At 36.9% G+C, this 19,921-nt stretch overlaps 2 protein-coding genes across 3 annotated transcripts; both read left to right on the forward strand.

The window, feature by feature from the left end:
• Positions 1-870: 870 nt before the first annotated feature.
• Positions 871-8,911, forward strand: prps1b (phosphoribosyl pyrophosphate synthetase 1B). Its single transcript, XM_081382294.1, has 7 exons — positions 871-1,194; positions 3,204-3,387; positions 3,542-3,640; positions 5,722-5,846; positions 5,931-6,104; positions 6,342-6,501; positions 8,321-8,911. The coding sequence occupies exons 1-7, from the start codon at positions 1,073-1,075 to the stop codon at positions 8,411-8,413; spliced, it is 957 nt and encodes a 318-aa protein (XP_081238420.1). The 5' UTR covers positions 871-1,072; the 3' UTR covers positions 8,414-8,911.
• Positions 8,912-9,405: 494 nt separating this feature from the next.
• On the forward strand, positions 9,406-19,461 carry LOC308700673 (solute carrier family 25 member 53-like). 2 transcript variants are annotated; one of them, XM_081382402.1, is made up of 3 exons: positions 9,406-9,576; positions 9,785-9,816; positions 17,729-19,461. In XM_081382402.1, exon 3 carries the CDS (start codon positions 17,737-17,739, stop codon positions 18,610-18,612), a length of 876 nt encoding a protein of 291 aa, XP_081238528.1. In that variant the 5' UTR covers positions 9,406-9,576; positions 9,785-9,816; positions 17,729-17,736; the 3' UTR covers positions 18,613-19,461. The 2 variants fall into 2 exon arrangements, with proteins under 2 accessions (XP_081238528.1, XP_081238529.1); XM_081382403.1 differs by lacking the exon at positions 9,406-9,576 and having other exon boundaries at positions 9,669-9,816.
• The last annotated feature ends 460 nt before the right edge of the window (positions 19,462-19,921 follow it).

The raw sequence follows: 19,921 nt of genomic DNA on the forward strand, positions 1-19,921 counted from the left end.
CAGTGATATGTTAATAACAATATTAAAATGGAAAACAATATAAAAAAAACCTCACTTTTGTAGGTCTCGAAAGAAACTAATGCATTCTGTGATGTAGATTACCTAAATATTACACTTTTTTTAAAATGAGACTATAAATCGAGGGGATGGGGGGCCTAGAAAACCTCTCAGCCTCGGGGCCTAACATTAGGTTAAGGCGGCTCTGCTTATCACATTAACATCAAATTTGTGTGTGGGTTTTTTATTTATTTATTTAAAGTTAATGATTCGTGGACTGTGAACTATGTGTTTGAAAGGAAAGGGATTATTTTAGTGCAGCTTGTGAATAATGCAGTAGATTCTGCCGTATGTTTAGAGACAGACATTATAGTAAGGCACAAGTAAACAAAGAAGATATATTTTTATGCTGAAAATGTATATTTTTATTTTTGAAAAGACAAGCTAGGAGGAACTGTAATAAAGTTAATGAAGCAAAGGGGTTAAAGGTATAGGCTAATGATTAATCGGATAACTAGGCCTACTGTTTTGCTTGATAGAACAGTTCAGCTAAGGGTTGGGTCATCATATAAAATAGATAAATGGTAGGCTACAAGTAAACGTGTGCAGCGCAATATTTTTAAACATCATGATAAATTATGTTTTACTAAATATTAAAATAGGCCTGAAGATCTCAAGCTGACCAGATGTCAAAGGGATATTTCCTAGTTCAGTGTTCGAAATACCATTGAAATCTCACTTTGCATAGGCTCTAGGATGACTTTTTTATATCTTTATTTTATTTTTGTTTTGTTTTCTTTCCTTACACTCCAGTCCTCCAGTCGGTGGCGATGATACAGTTAGTTCATCTGGTTTGTCAACCGCCATTAAATCGAAGCAGAAGGAGGAGGCGTGGCCAGCAGGTGACGTCACGCGCGCTCCGTCTGAGATCAACAATGGCCGAGAGGTAGTGGAGACTCGCGCTCAGGGATCGACATCGGATAGAAAATATATCAACAATTACACCTCTCGCTGTTTATTGGGATCTACTCCATTTCCTGTACGATCTTTAAAAAAATAAACAAACAAAAAAAAAATGCCCAATATTAAAATTTTTAGCGGGAGCTCCCACCAGGATCTGTCCCAGAAGATCGCGGACCGCCTCGGACTGGATTTGGGGAAGGTGGTAACGAAAAAGTTTAGCAACCAAGAAACGTGGTGAGTTATTCCTAGAAATTATCTGGTTGACGTTATATGTTAGTTTATGATGTTGGAGTGCCGTTACTCGCGGGCTGCTGTGAGTTGGAGTTCACATAAAGACCACCAGCGGCCCACGTGGGTTTGAAAACACTACAATTCCCAGAATGCTGTGCGTCCGCATGCGAGGCGATGCCTATATGCTTCAGTTTCAACGTACGTTTTGTGACTAATATTGCCATTAAATATTATTTAAATACTAAACGTCTGTTGAATGGACAATTATATTAGTATCGATTGAGTTTATGCACCTTGAGACCAAGAGCATTCAGGCATTCTGTGATTGCTTCGCTTATGCTCCCCACATGATCGATTTAATTACATTTCCCACGATGAGAGTCTGATCGGTCACTTAAATGTTGTCACAAGGCCGTAATGTGCCTTTTTTACGTTTATTCGTTCAATGGGGGAATAATTATTTTTGTCCATTTGATTCCAAGTGAAATATCCCTGAACTCGCTGTGTTTACAGTCACTGCTTATCGGTTTGCTGTGAGAAACATTGATAACGAATGTTTTATTTCATAGCACGCCTTCGTGTTCCGGTGTACTTTTACAAAAAAAGAACAATGTTTCAGTGATGGTTTCATATGGTTATACACAGTAGCTTAGATGTAAGACGATACTTAGTGATTAAATTACCTGATTCAGATTGCATAACTTACACGTTGCCCAACGGTTACATGGTGATAGCAGTGTTTATCAATATTTTTTGGCAATGTAGCTTATGATATAGTCCAAACTTGTTGCTACACAGCGTTACAGGTGTAGTTCACCCAAAAAAGAAAATTTACTTTTCATTAAATCATTTACTCACCCTCAAGTTGTTCCAAACCTGTACACGTTTCTTTCTTCTGTTGAACATAAAATAGCCTAGGCTATGTTTTAGACAAACAAAACAATTGATGTGCCCCATTGACTTCCATAGTATAATTTCTTAGTTTTACTATGAAGTCATTTGTGTTCAGTATAAGAAAGAAAGTCATACAAGTTTGGAACATGAGGGTGAGTAAATTATTTTTTGGACGAACTATTATTGGGCGATATGACCGAAATCCAATATGATATGAGTAAGTTTATTTCATGATAACTAGCCTATATATCACAATATAGTTATTTTTGCTGTAAATAAGGTTTTTATGATATACATTTTTGATAACCATTAAAATGTAATAATTCTTGTCACCATTTTAAATATCATAAAAAACGAATACTGGCCTAAGTACAAAAACTAAAATAAAAAGCTTACTAAGCTCTCCAGCTTACTGAAGAAAAGTAAACTGATAAAGAAAGAACAAAGAAACTAACTTCAAGCATATAGTAAAGCAAACTACAATAGAAAAAAGACAGAAAATGCATACATTTGAATTGTATAGTAATCAAATGTATTAAAAAACACTGCACAGTCTAAAAAAATATACGTTTATTCTTATTAAATTTACAAAAGTGATTCAGTCAAGAGCAGTGAGATATCTTTTCTCTTTTGTTGTTGTTTGATTAGCATTAATAACGACAGCAGGTAAATTAGGCTGCTGTCCCTTTAAGACCGGCTGCACGGATTAAATACACTTGTGCGTTTTCTTTCTCAACTGTTTACGTTCACTTAAGACATAAAGTATATATAAGACACTTAAGACATATAGTTGCTCAAATGAGTTGTCTTTCGCTGCTTACTGCGCTTCAACGGTTTAAAATCACTGTTTTTTTTTTAACCGCAATACTTAAAAACGCATGCAAACAATAAGCCTTCATGACCACAGCAATGTCACATCAGCTAAAATTTACCAGTGGGCAAATTTCCCCACTATATGAAACAAATGTTCTATTTGTAAGAGAAGTTTTATTTGTTGATGTACAAAGTGGGACATCTAAATAGTGTAATGCTTTACACTGTAATGTACCCGTTGATTTGAGTCAGGTCTATACGCAGAGGTGCTTTGCTAACTTTGACCCGTTCCTCCTGGTGTGCAGTGTGGAGATCGGTGAGAGTGTCCGCGGGGAGGATGTCTACATCGTCCAGAGTGGCTGTGGTGAAATTAATGATAACCTCATGGAACTTCTGATCATGATAAACGCCTGCAAAATCGCATCAGCCTGCCGAGTCACAGCGGTCATCCCATGCTTCCCTTACGCCCGGCAAGACAAGAAGGATAAGGTGAGGTGAAGGTTAAATGCCAGTATTTGGGATGTAATCTGTGCACATTTGTGTGCATGCTTGCTGAATGTTTTGTAGAAAGTAGGTTGCATACTTTAATGAATCAGTCAGTTGTTGTGAAATGATGTGTGATCTTCTCATTTGTCCTCTGCAGAGTCGGGCGCCCATTTCTGCCAAGTTGGTTGCAAACATGCTGTCGGTCTCTGGTGCCGACCACATCATAACCATGGATCTGCATGCATCTCAGATACAGGTGGGTTTGATGGCACTGAAAACCGTTTAGTGATAAAACAAACAAACTTAGTGTGTTTTAGATATAAAAATTAAGTGCTGATTATAGTGAACACGCTTCCTCCTAGATGTTTGGTGTAGAATGAGAATAAGGGGCAAAAAAGGTTAGTTTTTTTCTCGATAGTTCCCTTTAGACGTTCTACTAACCAGGGCTTGACATTAACACACATCAACCATCAAATGTGTGTGTGTGTTTCAGCAGTGGCGTGTTTCAACACTCCTGTGAGCCACTTTGGTGGGTTGAATTTTATATATAATGTATCATTTTTCTATTGTAGTCTTTTAAAAAGGCATCTGAAATAATAAACTAAGTGCAATGTAGTGTTCATATCAAATATCATAATCTATATCAAAAATATAGATTTTTCAATACATCTCAACACTGAAATATCTGAAACGCTTCCAATACAAATTTTGGTTACACTTTATTTTAAGGTGTCATTGTTACAGTGTAATTATATATTTAAGTAATATTAGTAATATTAAGCAACTACATGTAAGGTTTGGGTAGGATTAGGATTTGATTGAGGGTTAGTTGCATGTAATTATGCATAATTTACTGTTATTACTATGGTAAGTACATGTAACATATGTAACAAGGACACTAAAATAAAGTGTTACCCAAATTATTTTGCAGAATAGATACATGGCACCAGCTGCTCTTTCTCTCATTTCTCCGACAGCGAGTGATACACAAACCCCGCCTCTCCTCACTCACTCGATTCATTTGCTGCGGATGAATATTGTTGGTGTTACAGAGGGTGCTTGGGATTGCACGTATTGTGCATAATTTTACTCATTCCTGCTGGTTTTGTGCTCACACCCAAAGTGCAGCACATAAAGCCTCTCAGTACTAAATTTAGTTGCGCTTAAACAGTCAAATACACACAAAATAATGTCCAAATACAAGTCTTGGCGAGTATTGATGTAAACACAGTCAGTAGGCACGTTTCCATTACAGATGTGTGCAAAACTTTTGCGATTTTTTTTTTTTCTTTTTTTTTTTTCTTCTAAATATCGATAAAAAACTATTGCGACAGCGTTTCCATTAACCGATGTTATGCGACTAAAACGTCTTTTTTTTCTCTCGTGATCATTCATTCCAAAAATCATGCCAACAGACGTTGGTAGGTTTATATATATATAACAGCCACCGCACTAGACATTATTATTATTATTATTATTATTAATGGAAGGAAACGTAGGCGTGTTATCCAAGCAGTAATGGCAAGGAAAGACCCGTATACTGTGTATGAGGTGTTTCTCCCTCATTTCAGCTCCGAGGTCTTGATTATGACATTTCTTTGAGGTTTAGATCCAGTATTCCTGTAATTCTTTTGTCTTTTATGAATTTAATAAAGAAATCTGTCTCGTCTTCTGTCCAAACACACCGCGTCATCTACGTCAGGTGACCTGTAAATGCGCAAAAACTGTTTCCATTGCAGTTTTGCGAAATATTTCTTTTTCGAATTGCCTGAAAAACCCCCTCATGCGAGCGTAAAAACCTTTTTTGCGATAAATGGGAGTTTTTGCGAAATTGACGTGTTTCCATTGAGCGTATTTTCAGTTTGCGCAATTTAAAGGGAAATGGAGACGCGGCTAGTGATGCTTTAAGTGAACATAAACAGTTGAGAAAGAAAACGTGAAAATGTGTGACAATATAATGGATCCGTGACAGATGCCTAATACATCTGCTGCCAAATTATGGGACAATATTAAAAATATATTTTTTTTCTCATGGTATCGATGTCAAAATTGTGGCCAGCAAAAACGCTGAATGGCTAGTAACCTTGGAAAACCACTAGTGGCTGGTGAGCAAAAAAGTTGATGTCAAGCCCTGCTACTAACTATAAGTAACTTTGCATACTACAACTACAAGTACTTTTCAGCACGTCTAATGTGGACTATCAAAAAAAAACGTGTTATAAAAATATACAGTGATGCTATCATTGTACCTACACATTATCTTTCAGTGATCACTAATGCATGAAGAGGTGTGGGAATCGTGCTCAAAGATCTGAATTGGTTCTCCTCCTTTTTTAGGGTTTTTTCGACATTCCAGTGGACAATTTATACGCAGAGCCGGCCGTTTTGAAATGGATTAAGGAAAATATCCCAGAATGGAAGAACTGCACTATTGTGTCACCTGATGCTGGAGGAGCCAAGAGGTCTGTCAGCCGTCTGAATTATGGCATGTTTGGTTTTGCTCTTAGCACGTGTAACTGCTGACCGAGCTGTTTCTCCATTGACAGGGTGACCTCCATTGCAGACAGGCTAAATGTTGACTTTGCCCTTATTCACAAAGAAAGGAAAAAGGCAAATGAGGTGGACCGCATGGTTCTGGTTGGAGATGTGAAAGACCGGGTGGCCATATTGGTTGATGATATGGCAGACACATGCGGTACCGTCTGCCACGCTGCTGATAAGTAAGAAACTAGCACATATAATAATAAAACATGTTATTTGAATAGCAGATGCTGTTCAGAATATTTCACTGGTCATGGAGAAAAAAAAAACAGTTAAAAGCAATATACAATTAAAAATTGTAAATAAGAAATAAGAAAAAAACAACAACATGGCTGTTTCCAATGTTTTTAGCATTTATTGCATCATTTAGTTGTTTTTTCTTGTGTAACTTTTCTTTTCTTTCTTTCTGTATTAAGGTTAATATCAGCGGGTGCAGTCAAAGTATATGCCATCTTGACCCATGGCATCTTCTCTGGACCGGCCATTTCACGCATCAACAACGCTTGCTTTGAGGCTGTAGTCGTGACCAATACCATTCCTCAGGAGGAGAAGATGAAACACTGCCCCAAAATACAGGTTTGTCACGACTCACGCCAGGAATCTTTCATTCAAATCGAAGCACTGAATTCAGTCTGTATTGAATCATCATAGCGGTTTTTTTTTTTTTTTTTTTTTTAAATGGATAATTTGGTCCAAAAACAGCTAAATGTCTAAACAAAGGTGGAGATGAAAACAAAAAGGTTTTTTTATTAGTTTTCCCTGTCATAAAAAAAAAAAAGAAGAAAAACTCTGAACAAAAGCACAGATGCATTAAAAGTTTGAGTACCACGAGGATAACGAAGTTACCTGGGCCAAAATAATCATGTTTATTTGTCAGCAAAAGGGGCATTTTAAGTTATCCGGGGCACAGATCCAGGGCATCCGTGAAATATACAGTTTGTACCTCCGTATTTCTGTATCGCCGCTACGGACAGTCGGATCAACAGAGGGTTATTAACAGAACAGATATTGTAAGAGTAGGTTTATCACTGAAAACTGTATCATCATACTTTATCTACTATTTAAACTGCATTGTTGCATAGAGGTGTAACGATTCCCTTAAGTCACGATTCGATACTGTCCGAATATTTTAAGCCAAAATAAAGAAGAGGTTTTTTTTAAAGGGGTCATATAATGCCATTTTTGTGCAAGCTAATATGATTCTTTAGGGTCTAAATGAAAAGTTTGTAATATACTTTAATTAAAAATTCTCATTAGTATTGTAAGAAAACACTAATTTTACCTGCTCAAAAACAGCTCTGTTTTCAGCACGCCGTTTGAGTGCATGTGTCTTTAAATGATAATGAGCTTTGCTCACCCCGCCCCTCTGCTCTGTGCGTACACCGTTTTTAATAATAACACTTAACCATAACGCGTTGTTCATTATAAACGTGGGATTATGAATTATATTGAGTACGTCATACATAGAAAACATGCTGTAATGTACCCTGAGTGTAAACCTTAGCCGCATTCATCGTGAAGCGTGCTAGCGATTTGCAAAGATTAATATAAAGATTAATATAAAGGTTAATAAAACCTTACACTCACTTCTTCTTCTGGAGATGCAGCAGGAACACAAATAGTTGGTACCGATCCTTTTTTCAGGAGCAGCTTCTTAGCAAAACCAGCTTTATACTGACCCTCCTTTATATAGCAGTCTGGTGAGAAATGATTCGCGCAAACATGAAAGCATTGACGTTGATCGTGGGGAATATTCCTTTCGAAAACAAACTCAGCCACTGCGTCTTCAGCGGTTCGGATTTAGGAACATCAAAATGATGCTGTGTTCGTTATTACAGTCAAGAACACCACAATCGCAGTTCTCACGCTTTCAGTTCAGGCTGAAAATAACCGGATCCTGTTTTCAAGTTATGCAAAAATCCTGTCTGTTCATTGTATGCTTTTGAAATATAGAGTTGGCTTCTGTTTTAATATCCCCAAGTGTACCTAAAATAAAACGAGTTTAATATACAGGTTTGTGGCACTTCATTTATTTTTATTAATTAACCACTTGTAAAGTCGAATCGGGAATCGAAATCAAATTTAGAATCGAATCGAATTGGAACATCTGAATCGATTCCCAGCCCTAGGTATAAGCGGCTCAAACTCGCGGCGCTTTAAGACGGAGCAGCGTTTACAGAGCCGTACATCAATGACATCAACATAGTTCCCATGTCCTGAAACGTGCTGTGGCGAGTTTTTGTGCAATCTAGCGGTTTAAAAGGGAATCATGCGCCTTTAGCTCCTTTGTACCCTATAAAACAGAAGAAATGTCATTTAAAATGTTTTAAAATACATTCGAGATGCTGTCATTATACAGATGTTCTGTCTTTACGATACGATCTGATCTCTGCAGGTTATCGACATTTCCATGATCCTGGCGGAGGCCATCCGCAGGACCCACAACGGCGAGTCGGTCTCGTACCTCTTCAGTCACGTGCCGCTGTGACATCTCCAGCTCCGGCTCCGTGACTGCGTTCATCATTCCCAAAGAGATCCCACCTGACGCCATGTGTTTCCAGAGCAAGACTTCAACGGTTCCCTCCTGAAAGTTAAACACGGGATGTTTTCATAGTCTGTTTTACTTACAAATCGCTGTTACAATCTGTGACTGAAAGTTAGACGTTAGCTTAATCGTGACGACAACCTCATTTATTTATTTGCATTCATTTCTATGCTTTGAGAAACGTCAAGTCACATTATGAATAAGTTGTAGAGAGAAGACTTTGACAGCCTTCTTCAAATGGACACGGTTTATTTTGAAATTCACTATACAAAGGTGATTTTTAGCTTGTTCCTCTTGCAGGCTGGAGCTCAACAGTAGAGTCTGAAAGAATTGGCTGGTTTTATTTCATTTTCCTGATTTTATTTTGCAAGAATGTTTTTTTAATAACTCTTTTTATGAACATTTCTATGAACAATAAAAATCTTTTTGGTTACATTACTCCATTCTGATTTCCCTCAGATTTGTTTCTACTGTGTGGTTGATTTCTGTGACGTCTTTATTTGAACTGGTTATCATATTTCAGAATACTGGGCTAAATGTAAAGAAGTGCTGTGGTGACACATTTGCTCTGGTAAACTTTTACTTCAGATCGCTTATTTTGAATGTGTTTGAAATGAAATGCAAGCAAGCATTCCTTTTTGCTAATCTGTTTAATAATTCATTTATTATGAAACGGAATGCGCACAGATAGGAAGTAAAACAAACCAAACCATAAAAAAAAATAAAAAAAAACTTTACAAGAACGAGTTGTACGTTATGTTGGAGGTTTGGCGTGAATAAATTAACTGAAAAATATTTTACATAAATAGATTCTTGAAATATCGCGCCAGTTATTTCGGAGCTATCATTTAAAATATATATAATGATAGTTGTGTTTATCAGTCAAAACACATTTTCAAGTAGGACAGGAAGCATGACATCATGTAAACGTAACGAGGAGCGTCAAGTGCTTCGACATCTTCAGTCGTGGAGAGATGATGTGCTTCTGTCATATTGGAGATTGTAAAGTTGTTTTTCTTTTATTTCAGACGAGTCTCTTTAAATAACGCATGTATATTCTTAAAGTAGGCTATCAGAGCATACATTCGCCCAGAAATCTCAGATTGGTAGGTTTTTTTTTTCTCTCTACATTGTAATCCTTCCACATTTCCTCAATGATTTTTTTTTTTTTTTTTTGCATTTTGTTTTTGTCACTTTCAGTTCACTTGAAGTATCGCTGTACAGCGGTATATTTATTATAGACAGCACGCGACTTATCAGTACGATTGAATATAATATCACACGAATTAATCTGTTTTGTTTATCATTTTACAGGAGACATTTAACTTAAAGAGACATTTTCAAAGGTAAGGAACATTAAATAATTAATACTGTCTGCAATAAAAGCTTTTGCACATTTACACGGTCACTGCTATCCTCATTTTTAAGTCGCTTTGTTTGAATAAAAGCTTAATGAATTAATGTAGGCTAATGAACATTAAGATATATTTCTGTTTTTTTTAATCATCACTATTAGCCTACAATTCATGGGAAGATGACACGGTTTAAATGTATTAAACATAACAATACATTAGCTTTCGATATCATTAGAGTAGCCTGAATAAAAATAGTGTAACATTTAAGCATCTATAGCTAACCGATTTCGCTGCAAACTGATTATGTTGAACTGCATAATAAGCTAGAATGAATGTATGCATTTTGTTTACTAGTCTATCTAATCCATTGAACCGTTTACACCCATTTTAATCAATGAGACCTAAAAGATTTTCTTATCACGTGCCGGCTCCCTCTGGTGGACAACATTATCATGGCCTTCATCTATCATTCCCACTGAAATTGAGTAGGATGAAGCTGCAGACTCGGAGCCTGCTGCATCTACAGTCCCGCACCCAGAGTCCCGCATTCTCAGACCCCTCGTTTTTCGAGACAGCGCCTCCTATCAAATTAGATCGGATAAACATGTGAAGAACTTAAGCCGAAATGTGAGTATCGTCAATTTTATTTAGCGAATCATACCTCATTCGGTTTCTTTTTAATCAAACTACTTATAGCTCATCGATACACCAACATATGAATAGTCCATTTAATATTTGTAAAGTAGTTTGTAACAAAATTTGAGCCGTTAATGTATGTTTTTTCGCCTTTTTTCCCAGAAAATATTTTGATAGCTTACGTTAGCCTTTAACCTTGGACTTTTGGTAGACAAGCCATTGTAAAAATTTGATTAAAAATAGTTGACATTAAATTAGACCAATTAAATACATTAAGTGTGTTAATATCAAAGAATGTCATCATTAATTATTTAATCAGATTCACCATTTTACCCTTTTTTTAATTACCGGACCTTTTTTCCTAAAACTATTAAGTTGAATTAATTAATGCTGGAGTAATTATTTTACTTTATATAATTTATGTAGACTACTTAAATTAGTTATTATAAAACGTAGTATTAAAATGAATCAATAATAATTTAACTGATATGAAGTTGTTGCCAGCCATTTCCTCCGTGGCCCTATACTTATCACCCTAGGTAGGTATGCTTGTAATTTGCATTTGCAAAAAAATATAATTTATTATTACACAATATTTTTGACAATGGCAATCATCTTTTATTTTAGTGAAGTCGAGGAATTTGACAGAGCGATTGCAAAAAGAAGGAACATTCGCCTACCAGAAATTATTGTACCTTATGCATTTACATTTTACATTTATTCATTTAGCAGACGCTTTTATCCAAAGCGACTAAATGAGTTTTTTTTTTAATGCAACTGAAGACGAAAAGTAAAGTCAATAACACAATTCTTTTCTTTTTTCTTTCCTTTGTCCTGTTTACAGCAAGATGATGCTTAGGTGATCGTTAAATAAAGTACAGAATTGTTTATTATTGGTGTTTTGTCTATTCTTATTTGAGTTTTGCTTCGCATTCACTATCAAAAAACAGGTTTTGTAATGTTAGCATGGTATAATGTTAATTAGACCATTATTGAACTGAAAGAAAAATTGGAATTTGAATAAAAAAAAAACATTGTAGCAATACAGTATATATTTTTCAGAAGATAGTTCAATATGCAATTGCGACTTTATTTCTCAGAATTGCGACTTTATATCTCGCAATTCTGAGAAAAAGTCACAACTCTGACTTGATATATTGCAATTGTGAGAAAAAAAAATCAGAATTGTGAGATAAAAAATCGCAATTATTATTATTTATTTATTATTCAGTGGCGGAGTCAAGCTTCCATAGTAATTGTATGCCTTCCATCAGTAATTTTCTTTCAATTACACCCACGCTCAAAAAATAACTACTGGGTAATTTGTTAGTCAGAGAACACAATGAGTTTTTTTTTGGCACATGCATTAAGCAGGGAACACAAATATTTATTTGGATAACTTTAAATAAAACGAGACCGTATTGCATCCTATACGCTGATTTCACGCAGCCGTTATTTTGAAATCGAAAGCGAGGCTCCGGTGGGAAGAAAACCGGAAGTGTCGCCTTTAATCATAGGAGAGTCGTGAATGCGATGGCGTATTGTTGTGTTTAATGATGTTTTGTCAATTCTAAAACTGTACAAACATTTCTTTCATACTTTAGACTATATACAGTGAAATTCATTTATAAATAAAATATTTTTTTTATATTATTCAGAAAGTAAAAAAAGAAGCAGGAATGAACTATATAAATATCCTATATTGGATATTAACATCCAAAAGTGTAAATCGCGGCAGCAGCTTCAGGCTGGTAGTCCAAAGCCATTGTTGTTTATCTTTACTTCCGGGGTTTTTCCCACCGGAGCCTCACTTTCGATTTCAAAATGGCGGCTGCGTGAAATCAGCGTATTGTTTTCAATGGCATTTGGATAAGGGTGTTATACGATTTTCCGAACAGCAGGAGGCGCTGTCTCGAAAAATGAGGGGTCTGAGAATGCGGGACTCTGGGTGCGGGACTGTAGATGCAGGCTCCGAGTCATGTTGCTGAAATTCATGAAACTGAAGAAATTCCTCCCTGAAATGTTCCTATAGATATATTTTCTTTCCAAATGTGCATTCTGAATAATTAATTAAATATATTTCTCCACTAATCTGCTGCAGCAGTGCAGAGCTCGTCTTCTCATTAACAGTGGTTTCCTCTTACTGATCATATTTCAAACCTTTTGAGTTTACATTTTGTAAAGAATTTGACTGATAAAAAGGATTGCTTATGCTCGCTGGTGCTCTTATTCCCGTCTTTTAAAACAATATTTTTTTGAAAACAATACGCGCTCCGACACGGGGCTTCATGAGAAATTGCGCTGCATACTCGAGACGCGCTTTGAAGCTTCAGTGTCAAATATCACTAATATATATATATATATATATATATATATATATATATATATATATATATATATATATATATATATATATATATATATATATATATATATATATATATATATACTTGTAAAGAAGGACTTGCTATTTATGTTCGGGGTAACGGGGATCAGCCAATCAGCGCTTTCGTTTTGGGGTCACCGAGAGGACCTGTTTGCGCTGACTGATAAGTTTCGCTTTGAGTTAGTAGAGAGAGTGGCCGGGAAGCACATCGTAGATATTTCTGAAGTGCATAGTTGTCGTCTGTGTCGCTATCTGTGCATTTGTGCGTTCAGAGACATAACCACACATACTGTGCACTCAGGAAGACAGATAATCATCTGCTGGCTGTCAACAAATCCATTGAAGAACATTAGAGCATTTGATTGCATTCTTACCGATGCACCACCAGTGGTCACCTATTCTCAACTAGCTACAGTTACAGTCCTAGCTATCAAGTTACCATTACAATACTTCTAAATCTTTTCTTTCCCATATTCATTTTTAGTGCCAGAGATTGTTATTTTAGTAACCACACGTGCGTGGACAGAGCTGATAGATGATTAGCAAATAAGTTTGAAACAGCTGCTGTAGCCTATTGAGTATGACCGATTGTTGTTTACTGTGAGTAAATTAGCCCTGCATTGAGTGGCTTTACAGGGTTTTAATATATGTTTTAGCCAAGTAAAATTTAAAAAAATTAAGCAATGAGAATGGATGTCAGGCCATCAATGCTGAAAACTTGTACAAACATGAAAAAAAAAAATCCCACATGAATACACTTTCTATGCATTTTTCAAATACATTTTTATCTTTAAACTTTATGCAATTGTGATATAATTCTATTCCTTTGAATATGTTAACAGTTTGTTCTTAACATTTATTGATTTGCAAGGAACAATAAAATCATTTGTATGGAAAAATCAGTTATTTATTTGGTTGAGTGTGCTATATTGCAAGTTGAGAAAATATGCTAAATTAAGTTCAATGAACATACACTTTAGTACAGATAACTTGAAAATGTAAGTTATCACATTTCAACTAATCTTTAAAAGTCCAGGTTACTTGAAATAAGTTGTTGGCTCAACTATTTTAACTGTCAACTAAACTTTTTAAGTTGAACATACTTAGTAGATTAAGTCAATAAAACTTAATTGAGTCAAAGCAAAAAAATAAGTAAAAAATGTAAGTTGAGTGAACAAATTTTTTTTTACAGTGATTATAACTGTGCATCGATTTATCGTCCTCGTTATAACACTGACATTTTTTATTTGACTTTAAGGTCTGTGTGATTAATTTGAATAATAAAAGCAGGATTTTTGTCTTGGGCTTATTATTTCACTTGATCTTTATGAGTTTCTAGTGTTATAGTGGGTTGAGCTTGGCTGTACGAAATGGTATGTCAATATGAGTACTATTGAATAATCATTTGGGCCTAGGCTGTTTTCTGGCACTTTCGTTTTTGGGAGGTTTTAATAGAATTATTTGGATTTATTGTGGTCAATTTATTAACTAATTTTTCATTGTGTGAATTTTATAGTAGTCCAAAATGACTTTCATTCAGGGATTGAATGTAGAACTTTCTGAGAAGTTTCTAGATAGGTGCACCAAAGAACAACTTTTAGAAATCGCAGAGAGTCATGCAATCATTTTGACTGGCAATGATAAGAAGCGCAAGGAGGATTTGTTAAGGGCTGTTAAAAGCCAGCCAAGGGAATTCTGGTTGTAGGAGATGAAGCTGGTCTTGGTAAAGTAGTGTATCCACTTGTTGAGAGAGATTTAATGTCCATAGAGAAACAAACACAGTTTGAAACAGAGAGACTATCGTCTGAAGGTACTCAAGCATTAGAAGATTGGGAATGGGAAAAACGTTTTCAGTTAAAAAAAATTAGAGCCTGAACAGGAGCGTGAACGTACACAATTTGAGTTGAGGAAGTTATAGTATGCATGTGAGAGTGAACGTGAACATAGGCAGTATGAGATGAGGAAGCTAGAACTTGAAATCCGTTCAGGTTGTGCATTCTTCTCTTGATGTTGGTTGAAACATTAAGATGGTTCCCCCATTTTGTGAACGTGATGTGGACAAGTGTTTTGCCCATTTTGAAAGAGTTGCTTCTTCTCTAAAATGTCCAAAAGAGGTCTAGACTCTACTTCTGCAGTGTGTCCTGACGGGGAAGGCTCAGTAAGTGTTTTCTTCTCTTTCTGAAGAAGAGAGGGTAGATATTAAACAAGTCAAAACAGCCATTTTGAGAGTGTATTGGTTAGTACCAGAGCCTTATCGCCAACGATTTTTTGTTTTTTATAAAAAACCTGAAAACAAACATTGAATGTTGAATTCGGTCGGGAAAAAGAGATTATGTTTACAAGGTAAAACGTGTAAAGGCTTTTCAGTTGTAGAACTCACTGTAGGTGTAATTTTGATGTTGGTGTGGATCCTCAGAATGCCCTGTGGTCTGTGTGTATCAAGTTTTGTTACGTTTGGATGTTGCGATCAGGAGATATAGGTCAATTCCTGAAAAAGGTTTGCTAATATCTTTGCATGAATCAAATCAATGAATCAAAATTATTTTGATAAAGTTTTTTGCCGGCACCGTCTCTTGCTGCTGTGTGTAAAATTTGGTTCAGACCAATGGCCTAGAAAGAGTAAAAAAAAAAAAAAGAATTTTTTTTTAAAACAGCCTGAACATTTGATAGATGGAAATGGAACTGGAGATATACAAGTACATCTTTGACTTTGTAGGCTTTGACTCAAGGAAAAAAATATAATTTTGATCTAAAACACAAACCTCCATCTTACTTGGTGTCGGATGGATGTGTGTCTGTGTGCACGTTTGGGACCAAGCTTGGGGTCTCTATGATTTGGGCCCTGACCTCACAATCTTCCCCCGAGTCCAGACTTTTGTGACGTAACGCCGCTGTGACTGTCTGGTAGAAGTTCACTTCAGTGCGGGATCGGCGAAAGGGTGCATCAAAGGCACATATTGACCTAAAAAAAAAGGGGCATTCGTGACCAATCTTCTGAAACCTATAATGTCACTTGGGACACCCTGCAGTCTTGTGGACTTACAGGGATAGTTCACCCAAAAACATCTGTCATTAATTAATCATCCCCATGTCGTTCCAAACCTGAAAGACTTTCGTTCATCTTCAAAACAAATCTAAGAGATTTCTGCGTAACACGAGAATGAACCTCATTGGTTCTCTCACGTCAAGCGAACCTGCTTGAGCTTCAGTTTACCACAACTGATGTGTGAGTTGATCAATGTTTATGTGAATAAAAGCCTAAATTCAATCTGTTAATTTCATTGAAAATGTGGACTAAACCGCTCGATTCAAATGGATTAATTTTACGATCTCTTTGTGAACTTTTTGAAGCGTCAAAGTGGTAGTTGCGTAGCTGAAGGAATGGAGGGACAGAAATCTCTCAGATTTCATTAAAAAGATCTTAAAATATCTTCATTTGTGTTTTTGAAGATGAACGAAAGTCTTACAGGTTTGCAACGACATGAGGGGGAGTAATTAATGACTTGTCTTGTCCCAAATGGCACACTGACGCCTATAAAAAACAAAATTGGGACACAATTTTTGTTAGTATAAACTAAACTGATGTTTCATAGTGTTTCAACTCTCACTGGTAGTGGGGCAGATTGCAACAACCACACTGTTTGTGCTTAACGTTAATTTACAGGGCCCTATCTTGCACCCAGCGCAATTGACTTTGTACACCGACACATGTATCATTCCTATTTTGCACCCGACGCACAGCGGACTTTTCCCTCCACAGACGCACGTCGGTAAATTAGGGAATGAACTTGCGCTCCCGGGGGCGGTTCAGCGAAAAGAGGAGGCGTGTACCGGCACAAACGTTTCCTGGTGCTATTTTGCAGTTTCAGAAAACGATTCCGCCACAGACCAGGAAAAACCTTGTCTAAAGTCAGTGACACGTTATTCAGCTGCTATTTTAAGGGCGCATGCTTGGCCATAATGTAGCGCGCACACAGTGCGCATACACTTTGCTTATCTCATCTACACACAGACGCAGCAGTCTGTCCATTTTTGCAAACCATACATAATTACAAGGAAAAATAGTCCACATGAGGAAAATCATTCTGGTGTCCATGAAGATGTGAAAAAATAGGCATAAATCTAGCTTACACATTTACCCAAATTATTCTATGCCTGTTTAACCGAAGCTTATTTGGGTGGGTTTCTCCATCCCCATACAATGTCACTTCTCTGTCTTTTACGGCCCTGTCGAGAACGTCGGTCTCCTCGGCTGTGAACCGCTCCTGGCGTGCGCCTGGCAAATCCGCCGTTATAATAGCAATCCGCCATGGAACAAGCGTGTTTGCTCTTAAAGGGAATGTGAGACGACGCTCTGATTGGTTTATTTCACGTTACACCCAAACCACACCTATGAATGATGAAGCTACTTCAGACCAACCCATTTTAGGTTTGAGATCCATCGAGATCCGCCCACAAAGTTACTTTCATTTCGCGTTTGAGATCGTTTCAGAATGTTAAAATAGGGCCCACAGAGTTAAGGGATAAATTGTAGATTTCAAAATCCGATAAAGCAGATAAATGTGGGGAAATTATCTCAAAGTTTCTGATGAATGGCGAGTTACAGACTTTACAGCAAAAATGTTACAACCACTACCCTTCTATATAAAAGATTAATCTGTATAAAAGGTAACAGACGAAAATATCGCTAAAAACTGAAATTAGAATGTATGAATTGTATACAATTGCAACGTGACCGAATGTATGTCAGGGTTGCTTTTTGTTCCCTAGTTTACCAACAAAAAAAAAAAGGTTGATACTGCATTTTTTACTTTCTAAAAGTATTTCCTAATGTAATGTACCGTATATTGATGCAGTTTGACTCGTCACTTTCCCCAGCAGATCCGGAGATGGCAAGCAATTCGCATCGCAAACAGGACGATGTCCTCCAATCTGCCGACTCCACGGCCTGGTTTCGCAGCTACTTGCACGGAGGGACGTCTAGCCTGATCTCCACCCTCATCATATTCCCTTTGTACAAGACCGTCTTCCGCCAGCAGCTGCACAGCACTTTAGTGCGAGAAGCGGTGGCCCAGTTGTTCAAGGAGGGTCCAGTGAAGCTGTACCGTGGAGTGGCGCCACCCTTCCTGATGAAATCCCTTAACGGGACGCTTCTGTACGGGCTCCAGGACACCTTCCTTCATCAGCTTTCCCTCTTCTCCACGACTCCTCTTCCCAGGAGCGCTCTCCCTGCCCTGGCAGGCTTCGGCGTGGGTGTGGTGGAGGCCTTGCTCTTCACCCCGCTTGAGCGCGTGCAGAACGTCCTGCAGAACAGCAGGAACGACAGTCGTCTTCCCACCTTGAGAAGCATATTGGTCAAACTAGCTTCGAGACCGTTAGCGTCCGGATACTACACAGCCTTTCTGCCCATACTCGTCCGTAATGCCTTAGGGAGCAGCCTGTATTTTGGCCTGAAGGACCCCATGTCTAACACACTCAGGGATAAAGGATGTTCTCCGTTTGCAGCTTCTTTCATGACTGGTGCTTTAAACGGCGTGGTGATCAGTCTACCGCTGTACCCTCTTTCTGTTCTGGTGGCCAACATGCAAGCGCAAGCAGAAGGAGGAGAAGGAGGAGTGAGATCCAGCTGGAGGCGTCTCTGGGCGGCACGTCAGCACAGACTGCCTCTTCTGTATCGCGGAGGATTCTTGGTCATCTTTCGCTCCAGCATCACCTGGGGAATCAATACGGCCGTATACGACCAGCTGGGCAGACACTCGAGGTGACAATCCCAAAGCCCAGAACATCTCAGGTTAACCGGCAGTGCTGGTGTGCAGCGGTGTCATACACTACACTATTAAGATTTTCAATGTTTTTAAAATAAGTCTCTTCTGCTCACCAAGGCTGCATTTATTTGATTAAAAATACAACAAAATTTTTTAATATTGTGGAATATTATAACAATTTAAAACAGCTGTTTTCTATGTGAATAATATACAGTAAAGTGTAATTTATTCTTGTGATGGTAAAGCATCATTACTCCAGTCTTCAGTGTCACATGATCCTTCTGATATGATGATTTGATGCTCAAGAAACATTTATGATTATTGTCAATGCTGAAAACAGTTATTTACATTTTTATTTCAGGATTATTTAATGAATAGAAACTTTCAAAAGAATAACATTTATCTGAAATAGAAATGTTTTGTAGAAATGTCCTTGAAATAGAAATGTCCTGGAGCTTTGGTCACAGGAATAAATTAGATTTTAAAATATATTAAAATAGAAAACAGTCATTTGAAATTGTCATAATATTTAACAATATTACTGTTTTGTTTTATTTTTATCAAATAAATGCAGCCTTGGTGAGCAGGAGAGACTTCTTTTAAAAACATTAAAAATCTTACCGATCCTGAACTCTTGACTGGTAGTGTGTGTGTGATATCATGTATTGATTGATGCACAGATTGAAGCAAGAGTTGACGTGTGTACTGTATATCGTATGCAATGAAAAAACCTGTACAGTTGTTCTCTATACTGAAATATGTAACAACCCAAAGGAAAATGCCTGTATTAGTGACCACAGCATTACCCACATCTTTGTTTACTTGAATATACCTCAAATGCTGTTTGTCCAGCACGAGCATGAGCATTGTTTTTTATAAATAATAATGATAAACATGGTATTTTATTGGAAGATATATCTGGGACAAGGGTTTTCCCACTTTTTATGTAGCTCAAAAACTTTAATTTTGGTCTGTTGTCATTTCTGTCCTAATTTGGCTATAATACCACATGGGGATCATTTACTCAACCTCAAGTTGTTTCAAAAGGTGTATTTCTTTCTTCTGCTGAAAACAAAAGAAGATATTTTGAAGAATATGGATAACCAAACAGTTTATATGTCCCATTGACTTTCATAGTATGGAGAAAGAAAGAAAAATACAGGTTTGGAATAACCTGAGGGTGAGTAAATGATGACAGCATTTTCATTTTTGGGTCAACTATCCCTTTAAGAGAAACGTAAAGTACTGTATTTTATCCATTAGGATATAGGCCTCTATATATATATATATATATATATATATATATATA

The sequence above is a fragment of the Scardinius erythrophthalmus genome (genome assembly GCF_964197995.2).
Source record: "Scardinius erythrophthalmus genome assembly, chromosome: 13".
NCBI lineage: Eukaryota > Metazoa > Chordata > Actinopteri > Cypriniformes > Leuciscidae > Scardinius > Scardinius erythrophthalmus.